The 13179-nt window shown below is 42.5% G+C and overlaps 3 protein-coding genes across 4 annotated transcripts; 2 read left to right on the forward strand and 1 right to left on the reverse strand.

The window, feature by feature from the left end:
• The first annotated feature begins 767 nt into the window (after positions 1-767).
• LOC117775068 (DNA damage-inducible transcript 4 protein-like) lies at positions 768-2191 on the forward strand. Its single transcript, XM_034607894.1, has 2 exons — positions 768-1066; positions 1304-2191. The coding sequence occupies exons 1-2, from the start codon at positions 901-903 to the stop codon at positions 1816-1818; spliced, it is 681 nt and encodes a 226-aa protein (XP_034463785.1). The 5' UTR covers positions 768-900; the 3' UTR covers positions 1819-2191.
• Positions 2192-3057: 866 nt separating this feature from the next.
• On the reverse strand, positions 3058-9422 carry dnajb12a (DnaJ heat shock protein family (Hsp40) member B12a). Its single transcript, XM_034607892.1, has 9 exons — positions 9259-9422; positions 8732-8909; positions 7710-7855; positions 7451-7621; positions 6204-6283; positions 6005-6114; positions 5740-5912; positions 4980-5122; positions 3058-4199 (listed from the first exon to the last, which is right to left on the reverse strand). Exons 1-8 carry the CDS (start codon positions 9389-9391, stop codon positions 5001-5003), a joined length of 1113 nt encoding a protein of 370 aa, XP_034463783.1. The 5' UTR covers positions 9392-9422; the 3' UTR covers positions 3058-4199; positions 4980-5000.
• Positions 9423-9444: 22 nt separating this feature from the next.
• On the forward strand, positions 9445-12198 carry trmt2b (tRNA methyltransferase 2 homolog B). 2 transcript variants are annotated; one of them, XM_034607886.1, is made up of 2 exons: positions 9445-10444; positions 11400-12198. In XM_034607886.1, the coding sequence occupies exons 1-2, from the start codon at positions 9605-9607 to the stop codon at positions 12018-12020; spliced, it is 1461 nt and encodes a 486-aa protein (XP_034463777.1). In that variant the 5' UTR covers positions 9445-9604; the 3' UTR covers positions 12021-12198. The 2 variants fall into 2 exon arrangements, with proteins under 2 accessions (XP_034463777.1, XP_034463778.1); XM_034607887.1 differs by having other exon boundaries at positions 9468-10366.
• Positions 12199-13179: the final 981 nt, after the last annotated feature.

The raw sequence follows: 13179 nt of genomic DNA on the forward strand, positions 1-13179 counted from the left end.
GTTTAGCTCTGAAGGGCTAGAGAGGGGAGACAGAGGTGTTTTTTCAGGGGTGGGGGATGGTCTCTCTCTCTCTCCCTCTCTGTGTGTGTGTTCAGGCTTGCGGCCAGGAGTTGCTCCAAAAGTTGGTACAGACCAGTCGGCTGCTTCTCTAAAGCTCTTGGAATCAATCTCCCTAAGAACGAGAAGAAAAAAAGAGTTTTTGTAAATGATTGAAATCCTTGTAAAAGATCACACCACCTCCGCACACTAAACAAACACATTTAACCAAACTACTGATGCAGTGTGAAACAATCAACACATGTAGTCCAGATACACACGTACTAACAACCTCTGGTCAATTCAATGATGACCCACATTAAAGTATTAGCATAATAGTTAATAATACAATGGGTTTAATTGTATCTGGAGCTAAAACATCTTACGTTTCTGCCAGGATCCTACTTTGGCTTCACAGTTTTTAAAAAATAAAGTAAAGTTTCAAATAATGCTCTTTTCCTGTTGTATTGTGTGACACAGTTTTACCCACATTGATTGGCTCTGTCAGTGTGGCTCCTATTTGTGGCTGTTAGTATTGTAAATAAAAACTTGTGAATTAGTTTGAGTGGGGGGTCAGGCGCCTGTGGGGGTCAGAGGGGAGGGGGTTGCTCATCAAAGCAACTAAAAATGTTACCAGGCAGGCTAGAGAGCTGGGAGACGTGTGCTTTAACCTCATTGGTTAACAAAAACAATGGGCGGGGCGTTGGGGGCTTGGGTATTTAACGCTTTGTTCCATTGTTACAGTGTTTTCCAGCTGGTCTGGTGTTAGGAGCTCTGGGGCCCCACTGTTACGGGACACTGTTGCACCGTCTCTTTCTTTCTGTATTCTAACAGTCCCTTCTTTAGTTGTTTTTTTGTGTGAAGATGTCTTTTTCCTGCAACCAGTCCCTGGACGGCAGCTTTCCTCCCTCTCCGGCGGAGGACAGGGGCGCACAGCGGCTGTCCTGGGGCAGCCTGCTGCAGAGGCTGGCCGAGCTGAAGGGGATCAACCAGCAGGTCACAGCAGAGCAGGGCTGCAGGAGCGAGTCTGGTGAGTGTCACTGGCTTTTGTTTGGAGCAGGAGGCCCCATTGTCTTTTGTTTGTGTTGATGCAAATCAATCTTTTGTTGAGATGTTTACTTGCACATCAAAAAAACTAAACAACTGAATATAGAGCAACAAAGAGTGAAAGGAGATTAAAGCTTTTACTGACCTGCTTCTATCTTTAACCACCATAAAACTGAGTTTTAAGTTTAGGCTGAGCCTAACCTGTATTCTTTTGTTTCAGGATCTTTAGCAGACATGTCTCTCTCAGAGTCTGACAGCAGCATCTTCTGTGACCCCCTGGAGGAGGCCCTAGCCACAGATGTCCGTGCAACCATCACACAAAGCCTCAACAATGCCTCCCACATCCTGGGCTGCTCCAAACTCATCCTACCCGACTGTCTCTTGCACAGCATCAGCCAGGAGCTGCTCCACCTGGCTACATGCGAGCCCTGCGGCCTCAGGGGAGCGCTCATCGACCTGTGCGTGGACAGGGGGGACCAGGGCTCCTTGTGCACTGTGGACCAAATAGCAGTAGATGCCACCCTGGTCCCAACCTTCCACGTGACCCTCGTGCTCAGACCCGAGTCCAGCGGGTTGTGGCCAAGGGTTCAGAAGCTCTTCAAGGGGAGCAGGACCCCGCAGACGTCTGGGACGCCTCTGGGGCCCCGGAGCACTCTGAGGCTGAGCAGGAGATTCAGGGCCATCAAGAGGAAACTGTATAGTTCAGGGGAGGTGCTGATTGAAGAGTGCTGCTGACCAAGCACTTCTCTCCTCGATGAGCTGAACTAAATTCATGTTGAACATGAAAAAGAAGCAACGTAATGTCAATTGGCACTGACCAGATTGCCCTGAAACAACACGTACACCTCTGTGGGTGCATTAACGTGTGACTAAGGTTTCCCTGGAACCAGCTAAAGTCTCATGGCTGCTACTCACCTGTCTGCAGGTGAATCAACAGTGAAGACTCATGTTTGAACATGGGTCGCTTTCTTTCCTATGAATGTAAAGTCACACCCTGAAGGGAACTGGCTTAAGTATTTGATAGTCAAATATTATCAACCAAAACTTGTCCTGTGTTGTTTTGTACATGACTCGAAGAACATAAAGAAATAAATTATTTTCTACTGAATTGTGTTACGATTTTCTTCTTTGTGAAAACAGTGTCCCATTACCAGACTAATCCTATAAAGCAGAGGTCTTCAACAGGGGGTCCGCGAAATTTTTGGTTGATTAGACAATTTTTTATCTTTTTTTTTTTCAACCAATTTTTTCCCCACTAATTTAAATGTCTTTAAATATACATTAACATGAATCCAACATAAAATAGCGAACGGATAAATGGAGGCAGAAGACGTTATCTTTCAGTCAGCAATGCACACACTGCAGCTCCTATACCTTGCACATGTTTAAAATAAAAACATGAATATATGAACCTGTGTATTATTTGAATAGCTTAGTATTGAATGCACAATAACAGGGTAGCTATGCTTATACATGGCACTAGGCCCAGTTTAACATCAAACACAATTTTATACAATATATATAGTAGGGGGTCCCTGCTCCATCTCTCCATCAGTTTGGGGGTCCTTGGCCTGAAAAACATTTAAGACCCCTGCTATAAAGCATTTGCTACAGTGACACACTGTACACACTAATGATCATAGCACACTGATAGCAGCTAGTAAACAGAAAAAAACAACATTTTATACAAATGCTGTGCTTTATTTAGTAAACTAGAACTGCACTCAGTACTCAGCTTTGGCACATGATGTGGTGAGGGGCATTCCAAAAAAGATTACCTGAAATGTCATGTGTCGATGGTTTGGTTGGTGGTTGTGTTCTAAATTGTCAAAGGGCAAGATACTGAACCCCTAGCTGTCACTGACTGTTATACCGATGGTGTATAAGCGTTACATATAGTAGTGCTGTGTGAATGAGGGAATCTGACTTTACTGTAAAGAGCTTTGAGTGGTAGGTAAGACTGGAAAACAGCTACACAAATTCAGTCCATTTACTCAGATGCATATGTGAAGGCCGAACAATTCTACATTAAAAACAGCCGACATTTTTGCAAACATGCTCCGTGCTACAATGTAAAAGAAAGAGAAAAAAAATCAAAATTCCCCCTTAATCTGCATCAAAATTTAATGGTTTCTTCCCAGGACCAGGTGTCATTTCCCCATCAAGTTCGGTGGAAATCAATTTATAAGTTTCTGCATAATTCTGCTAACAAGTTAACACAGACACAGCTGAAAACATATCATGTCTTGGTTAATAACAATTAGTATGTTATTTGTTATTTGTTATTTGCATTGACAGAACAGTATCAACAGCACAGTCATGAAATTGGCTGTGTGTAGTACACATGGTGTCTGCTTTAACTATACTTAATTTTTCTATTAACACACTTTAGATTCAAAGATGCAGTATGAATTTGGGACGAGCACATCAGCTCATTGTAAAAGTACGTGTTTGTGTGCGTGTGCCTGAATGTTTTACAGAAAAGATATGCACCCATCAATCATTGAAGAAATTTAATTTAAAGAAACCTTTGTACAATTTTAGCTTGTTAATTTAATAAATATGGTTTAGTTTTATTTGTGCAATGATTTTCAATACTCAATGATCCAACAGACTACAAGCGAATCCACATAACATTATAGTATATGATATTAACTTCAATAAACCCTGAACTGTTAAAAGTAAAATGAATATTTACATAGGTAAGAACTATAAAAATTACACACGCTCCTTGTGAGTGGCTCAGACGTCTGTCTATGAGAAGGCCATGAGGTTTCTCAAAATGTTTAAGGAAAACAAAAAAAGATCTGGACAGAGAAAACTAAACTTAGCAGCTTCGTTACTGTTCAAATATGCTCTTACTTTTCCACGGATGCCCAGTGAACTCTCGCCACCCCGAAGACACTAGAGTAAGAAAATGTCAGCAGTCAACTCAAAGCTTCTCACAGTTCTACAGGAAGTCAATCTACAGCGAGTTGCAGAGAGGTTCCCTGATGAGGTCTGTCGCCCACTGCACATAAGGCATGTTTGATTCTCTTGGTTTTGCCGCAGAAATATGCTTCAATCTGAGTGGGCTCCGACCAATTTCTTCTAATTAGATTCAAGTACAGAGGAACCTGAGGAAAACAAAGGAATCAGGGATTATTATGCAGCAATCACTTTCCACAGGATAAACTTTTACTACATGTGAATACAAGACACCAAATCAATTATTCAATCATTACCACTATCACTTGTGCAATGTTCTGTATCAGTGGAGCAGCTATAAGATGAAATTGATCACTTGATTTTGCATGTTTGATCCACTCAACTACAACTTTTACTATTCTTACATCTCATATAACGGATTTCATTTCATACACATTTTTTAAATACACTCCCTACATACAGGTGGCTAAGAGTTTTTGTTCGGTGTAAAACCTGCAGAGACTTGACCCTTGCTCGACCCTTGGATTATAGGTAATCCATCACAGTGACCCATCAGTTGCCTCTATTGATCCGTCTTTATTGGTCAAAGTTCTGTCATCACATGGTAATGCAGTTGTGAGCGGGGCCTGTGTTAAAAGCTCTCCTTGTGGTTGCAGTAAAAAGTTTGTGGGAAACTCCAGACATCTGAGACAGCAGCACAGCTGCCTCTCGAGCATCAGCTGTCAGTCGATAGGACGAAAATAAATATATATATGCGCTGTAATGGCTTAAAATGAATGGCGACAGTGGCCTGCAGCGTTGACAATCAATGCAAAAATATGCGCTCTGGAGAAACTATCAACAGTTATGAAGTGAGTGTCTGTATCTGTAGATGGTGGGATAAAACATGCAAAACACCAAAGTCGTTGCAGGTCATTTACTGTGCATATTAGCAACTCTAATGTCCCTGTGATGTTCGTGCAACTTACCCATGTATGTGCAAGTGGTTTCTAGCCATCCAATAGGACCTGAATGTCTGATAGTCTGGAACAGCTGGGCGTCCCCATTCTCTGCGCCCTTTGGTACAACTCTGAATCCCCAAAGTAACGAGCACGGTACAGTAAGCCTTCCTCTGAAAGCACAAGAGGACAGCAAGTCAGTTAGCAACACTGGGCTTCAGTCAACTACTCTTAAAAACAAGATACCATAATAGAATAACAATAATGAACTTTTAAAAACAGATTTACTAACTCATATAAAGGTTGAAATAGGATAATAACTTTTCAGGACTAAGTCAAGATCAGGGAATAAAATAAAGAAATAAAACATTAAAATACCACATTAAAACAATAAAACTAACATAACAGATGACGTGTAGGTAATAAAAATGCCGTACCAGGATTAGTAAAATGTTTTTTAGAGATAAGTTTTAGGAGCAGATTTAATGTCACTGATTCTCCAGAAAGATGCGTCATTGCATTCCAACAATCAACTAAAAAGCAAAGTCAGCAAAGAAAACCAGCTGAAATACAGGTGGTGTACTATACTATGCAGCTGCATTACTTTAGCCTGGAGCTGAGATAATTTATTGAATTATTAATCAATCAGTAGTAAATTATTCTGCATCAATTTTAAAGCTGATTTGTTTTAGCCAGCTTTAAAGGCTTAAAAATGTAAAATCAGGAGAATCACCAGCAGATTAATTGAAAATTAAAATAAGTGTGATGTGCAGCGTTTCTGTGAACTCACTCTGCTGCTTCTCCTTCCAACAGTTGTTTCTAAGGTTGGAGATATAGTCATCTTCTACACTTCTCTCCAAATTCTTCATGTTATTCCCCGAATATTCTTCATTGAAACGCTCTCCCACGTAAAAAGGCACCTTCAGGTGGGATGTATGCCTTTTGTGAATGTGTCCAGCTGATCTAAGGCAAGGAGGAGATACAACAACAGAGTGAGAGACGTCGATGCATTTCCACACGGACTCAGAAAGCATTAGGATTGTTGTGCCACTTACGGGCGGTAGCTAAGGCTGTAAGGAGGCTGGGTAACCATCATCTGGCTGAGAGCAGAAACAATGATAAGGATTAAGATGGGCATCAGCTGGACAAAGAGTGCCAGTCCTCCCTGTCCAGAGAGAAGAAAAAAAAGAGAAGTGAGTATTCTCAGCTGGTATCAAATTCAAGTGTGACTGAAATATTAAAGACAGGACTTACATCTCTCTGTTGTTCTCGTCTTTCTTGTCTGTTATGATGTGCAAAATGCATTCTTCCGTTTCTGTAAACGTGTACATTACCTAAAATGAATGTAAGAAAATAAAAAAAATTAAAATATAAACAGTCACAAAGCAGAGTGGAGACTAAGCTATCGGAGGAGATCAGAAGGCTTTTAGTCAATTCAATTATAACGATCACATCGTCGAACAAAGGCCTTGTTAAGAACTGGTATAAACACGTGGCTCAGGTGTTTGATGACAAGTGGAAAACTTTTAGTTCAGCTGTGAACGCACCCAAGACACATTTGAGCTCTGATCACTCAGACCACATTCAGAGGTTGTCTGGGCCCCATTCTTTTAGCAGTGTGACCAAAAATGTGTCATGGGCCCCATTTAAAGGTTAGCCTAATAGGTTGATGTCCTCTGACCCGCTAAAGTTTCATAATGCATCAAAAGTATTTTATGTAGTATTGTTTTAAATCATGCCTGTGTTTATTTGCATATAACGTGGGGAAGTGAGATCCTATCACACGTGGTCACTTGAGACATACATGGTGTCACATACGAGGTGACACCTGAAGTACTTAGAGTTGTCCACTTGTCATCGTATCACTCGAGACTGATGTTTATACCAAGTCTGATCAGTGCCAGAGGGAACAAAGTATTTCAATGAGTATATTTACAGGCAGAATTTTATTTCTAACAAGGCTGGTGAAGCATGTAACCTACATCGAATGATCCATTCTCAAGACATTGGTTTCCGCCAAATAGTATATATATCACATTATATAGCAGTGCAATGAATGTAGTAATTACAGCTGAAATAACTGAAGTCTGCATTTTCACTTTATCACACAGAGACAAACAAAACAAGCAAAGCACAATGATGCACAATATGCTTATAAAATATTAAATAGATAATTACTGCTCGAAGTTGCACTGAGCTTTGCTTTGCACTGGCATCAGCTGGTATTGTTTGGCTTGTGGAACAGAAGGTGTGGTTGAAAATGAGGCTGAACAGCCAGTCAGACAGCTACCTAAGATCACATCAGTCTCAGAGCTGAGTAAAGCTAGCGTTTCGAGACAACGCACAATAACCACCAGTGATGGCGACACAAGGTCCAATGACTGCTGATGGCAAACTGATGGCTTTGAGTGGCTCACCCTCATGTCAAATGGGTTTGTCAGGCATGTAAACCAAAAATACAAGATTCCAACAGACACAGCGTTCACCTGGCCTCTACTTACTTGACGGGAAGCCTCCACCGAAGAACATGTTGAAGAGGTCCTCAGGTGAAATGTCTGCTTCAAAATCACGCTGGTGTCTCTGTCTGGTTGGATGTGATCGTTCCTCTCCATACTGGTCATATTGCTTTCGTTTCTCAGTGTTGCTCAGTACGGCGTAGGCATTACCAATAGCTGAAAGAGACACACACAAATGTCCACTTATTAAAATGACATTTACATGTCCCCCATAGAACAGCAGCCGAGAGAACTTTTAATTTACCTTTAAATGCCTCTGTGGCTCCAGGTGCATGATTTTTGTCTGGGTGAAATTTCAAGGCCAGCTTCCTGTAAGCCTTTTTAAGATCCTCTTCAGAGGCTGTCTTTTCAACTCCCAGAGTTTGGTAATAATCTTTACAGCTCTTAATTCTGCAACAAAAAATAGTGATCAGATATGGTTAGACTCTAACCGCTAAGAGGATTGTGGGGAAAACAAACAAATAAATAAAAATACTGAAAACAGAACATACATCTACAACCCTCATAGCTATACGTCGTTAAACCAACATACTATTGGCGATATCTGAGTTTACCAGATGAAAATTATTCTGCACTTACTTGGATGCATTATGTTCACTTGAGTTTGCCATTTTCAAATAATATTATATGACAAAAGGCCTATTTTAACAATTTAGACTGTTTTAAAAACCCTATGTTTACTTTGTGAAGCATCATGTGGTTTGTGGTTTGTTATATACAATTACAATGTGCATCACAAATGATGCAGTTTCACAGTAAAAGCAGTATTAACATTAGGTTATTTGACTCATGAAAAAATCTGTGCTTCTACCTTCTTGGTCAACTTATCAGAGACCACATCCCCAATCCTAGATTTGACAGTATATGCTACAAGATAATCAACAACATACCCTCAGTTATTGATTGATATCAGGAAACCGAGTAATGCTGCAAATCACATTAACTTGACCAACTCATCAATGAAATGTGAAACAACAGATGTGATTTGCAAATTCTCAGATGCAATAGCGATGCAGTGTTTTGTCTGGATAAAGCTGCAACATGCAACTTCCCTACCAATTTCTACACACTGAACCTTTAAGATATTCACCGTGGCAACGAGAAAACAACATATAATCACATTGGAGAAGCAGAATCATGATTAGGTTTTGAGTTTTTCTTGGAGTAATACCCTGCAGACTGCCCATGATGCAAGTAATAGACTAATTGTCGTAGTTTTAGCACTGAGTAGAGAACACAACAGGACAGATCCACATGTGCACTGACTTTCTGACAGCCTCGAGCTGCTCTGCAGTGAAGGGTTTGGCCGAGTCTGTGGCCCCCGGTGCGGACCCATCCGGCTGCTCTCCGTGGCCGCGGTGCCTCATAGCGGGCCCGTCTCCGTTCACAGGGCCGCCGTTCTCCTCTGGAGGCTTCCCATTCTGCTCTAACGACTCCAACAAGTCTGGAAAGAAAGTGCAGCCACGTTAGTCAAGGATAACAGTCGCGTATGTGTTTACCTGGCAGTTAGCACAGCGAGCTAAAGGCTAGCAGCGTAGCGGCTACCGAGGACGTCGAGGCTGAAATGTGAACTACGAATAAGAAAAAGCTGTTTAAAGCCCGTGGGTAACCAAATATATCAAGATGGACAGTGGTGGCTGGAGTCTGAGAAAACTACAAATACCAGCATCGGTCGGGGGCAGGTGGTGTGACGGTTAAGACGGTTATGCTAACGTTAGCTAATTTGGCTTCAGAGCCATGGCCCACCGTCAGACACACAAACCACCGCAGAAAACACACGTATTTCGACGTACTTTTGGCTCGATCCGTGGGAAACAGGCGCTGCGCCTTCTCCAGGAACTTCCTGGCTTTGTCTGGTTGATTGTTGCCGATCGCGTTCAGGGCTATTTTGATGCACCGATCTGCTTCGTCCTTGTTTGAGTCCATCGCGACACAGCGGAAATGTTTACTTGCCTCGGGTCGCAGCGAAGTGACGTCAGGAAGAGGTCTTTGTAATTCTACGTCATGAGAAGTGAAACGACTTTACCCTTCAGACCTTTGAAAGCCTCCTAAAACACGCTGGTCGTCCCTGATATTTAAACCAATCTATGTAGATTATATGTTTTTTAAACTTAAATGCGCATTCTCTGACTTTTTAAAATGGTGCTGGCAGCTTCACGCAGCAGGTCAGTCTTTTTTCTCAAATGCAACATTTTGTGTTCGCCCAGGACTCCATGTTTGTTGTTTTCAACTGATGACAGTGTTTTAGCTGAGCAGAGGAAACCACAGTCAAAGCCCCAGCAGAGAAAAAGTCAGAAGGAACCTCCCTGTTCGTGGGAGGAGAGGCTGGCGGATGTGGTCACCCCTCTGTGGAGGCTCAGCTACGAGGAGCAACTTGAGCACAAGCAAAACCACCAGCTGAGGATACTGTCTCAGCTCTCCAGGCATCAATCACAGTCCTTCTCCCCGGCGAGAGGTAAACTCAGCTTCCCCGTCCTGTCCATCCTGCCCTCCCCAGTGAGGGACGGCTACCGCAACAAGTCCACGTTTTCTGTCAACAGAGGAGTGGACGGAAACCCAAAGACGGTGGGATTCTACGTGGGCACAGGCCGGCAGGGGAACATCGTCTGCGTCAATGGAGACCACCTGCTCAACATGCCGGAGAAGCACAAACAAGTGGCCAGATGCTACCAGGACTTCATCCGCCAATCCTCCTTAGAGCCCTGCCTGCAGTTCCACACCGGGGGTCACTGGAGAGAGGTCACAGTGAGGACCAACACGGAGGGCCGCACCATGGCTATAGTCTACTTCCATCCGCAGAGTCTCACTCAAGAGGAGGTGGCGGTCCACAAGGCGGACCTGGTGGGTCACTTCACGCAGGGTCCTGGATCAGTGTGTCAGCTGGATTCACTGTTCTTCCAGGAGAGTAGCATGACTCGCTGCACTCATGAGGAATCCCCCTACCAGCTGCTGCATGGTCAGCCACACATATACGAGGAGGTAATATGGACCAACTGGGCACAATAACACGGAATCTGTGAGGGACTTCTGTAACTTCATAATCTTCATACTCTCTCGTACAGTTAGTTGTTTTTTAATCTTAATACAAATTTAGTTTGTTTAAAGATATTGATACATATATTTTGTTGTCATAGTTTCTAAGTGACATAATCCTGAAGACACAGATTTGAAGAAACAGTTTTCTCATTATCAACAATAAAAATAATACTGGAAAAATTCCTTTTGTAAAAGATACTTACAAATACCTGTTTGAGATGACTTCTAAATGTAAAGTTGGTAGGGATTTAACAATATCAAACCTTGATGTTTGTGCCATAGTTTGAGCCGAGTCTTTTTTGGTTTTCAAGTCGACTGACTTTAATGGGAGTCTGCTCTCTCTGGGTTATTATCCTTCTTGATCTAATTAAACAAGCATAACATTAACCACATATTTGATCACTTAATCATGAATGCACCAAAATATGAGACTCACACAGAGGTGAAACTGAAAATTTGTTTAGCTCAAGAGGCTGCAATTGCTGCTGTGGCAGCATGTTGGGGTATTGTGATTCTGTTGCCCTGTATCGCAATGTGAGATTGTGGATGTTTGTATCACAGTTTCAGAATTGTTACACCCAGAAGGCCGCTCAGAGAGCACCTTCCTCTGCCAAGGCTAACGCCCTATCTGGCCATGTTGAAGAAAGTACAAATTCTTGAATCCGCACCCAAATTCAATGACTTCTTACAGGGGTTATTCCCCACCCCTCCACAAGATTTTATGTTAATCAGTTCAGTAGGTTTTGAGTAATCCTGCTGACAGAAAGACAGACAGACAGACAGACAGACGACAATGAAAACATAATCTGCTTGGCTGAGTAAGAATTTGGGGAGAGTAGTAAGTATTGACTTTAAGATTTGTTTTCATTTCTGATCCTATGTCTTTTGTCATTCACAGGTGCTGGGATTCAAGTTCCGCATCTCTGCTGATGCCTTTTTCCAAGTGAACCAGGCGGCTGCTGAGGTGCTCTATGGCACAGTGAGAGACCTGTGTGTCCCAAACACAGAGGAAGGCAGAGAAAGAAGGAAAGTTGGTGCTAATCTTCTAGACGTGTGCTGTGGGACAGGTGCTATTGGTATTACCATATCATCCAGAGTGGACAAAGTTATTGGTATAGAGCTCATAGAACAGGCAGTGGAAGATGCAAGACACAACGCAGCTTTCAATAACGTCCTGAACTGTGAGTTTATTCCTGGTAAGGCAGAGGTGGTGCTTCCTGGACTCATGTCACAGCTGAGCTCCACAGGTGGAGGCCTCACAGCTGTGGTAAACCCTGCTCGGGCTGGCCTGCACCCCAGAGTGGTCCGAGCGTTACGAAACCAGCCTTCTATCCGCCGTCTGGTCTACGTCTCCTGTAAACCACATGGAGAGGCTATGAGGAACTTCAGGGAGCTTTGCTGTGAACCCGACATGCAGAAGAAACTCACAGGAGACGCGTTCTCTCCTACTCTGGCTGTGCCTGTGGACATGTTCCCACACACTCCTCACTGTGAACTGGTGCTCCTTTTTGAGCGGTAGCAAATGTGTCACACTCAAAGGTTTAACGGGTTTAATCTTTCACCAACATCGCTGCTTTAGAAGGAGAACACGGGGTTGAATAATGATTTACATTTGCTAGATGATAATAGGTGTTTGTAACCACCACTATCTATACACAGGGGTGTTTTTTTACTTGATTAGACATCCTTTCAGGGCTCTGTGGTACCACTGATAATTACCTCTGCTAAGAAGGTTATGTTTTCATCTTTACCATTTATTTGTTTGTCAGCAGGACTATGGGAAAAAACACTGAATAGATTTCTATGAATCTTGGTGCAAGGACAGGACATGGGCATAGAAAGAAACCATTTCATCTTGGGCAGATCCAATAGTTTTATAGTTATAGAATAGTTTTTCACTTTCTTTAGCATTTTGAGATATGTCTATGTGAGATACATTTTCATAAATTTCCCAGGGAATAATTCTCCTATTGTCTTTCCCCATTTCACACTTGCACGGTCCTGTCAATAAAGGCAAAAAGGGCCAAACATATATGTGAGTGCAATTTGGTGCAGCTTGAATTTAAGTGGAAGACGTGGAGGTGTGCGCTCATTTCCGTTTATCTGTTACGGACTTTTTTTCATTAACCATTTACACTATGAAATCTCTTACACTGTCTTTATCTGAGGCTATCACATTAGATTTATTACATTGTACTATAAACTGTGCACAATCTCTGTTAGAACTGCCGCTTTGTCTGCCCTGCAGTAGCTGTGTTTGTGCAATAGGTGGTGTCATTACTGCCTCTTTGCCTCCATCCCTCAAGGAAACTGGGTGAAAACAGCTGTTGCACAAGCCCCTTGTTGGTCCATCCCATTCATATCAGTTCACTAAAGTTCAGAACATGGTGTGTGAACAGTCTAACCGTTAGTGGTCACCATCGTTTAAGTGTGGTCATACATTACGACAGCGCTCGAAGATTGGATGTTCTTTTATCTCCTTGCGTGAAGTAATGGGATGATTATGCTTAAATCATCCTGGCAGTGCCAGGGTAAACACTCAGTCAGGGAACTGAACTATAATAGCCCCACAACAGCTGCCAGGGTGCCTGGGTACATAAATGTCACCAGGCTTGTGCTTTAGTACAATTAACTTCTGCTCTGGAAAACTTTTTCACAAGTGAATATAAAAAAATATA

This window comes from Hippoglossus hippoglossus, chromosome 15, assembly GCF_009819705.1.
Source record: "Hippoglossus hippoglossus isolate fHipHip1 chromosome 15, fHipHip1.pri, whole genome shotgun sequence".
Classification (NCBI taxonomy): Eukaryota; Metazoa; Chordata; class Actinopteri; order Pleuronectiformes; family Pleuronectidae; genus Hippoglossus; species Hippoglossus hippoglossus.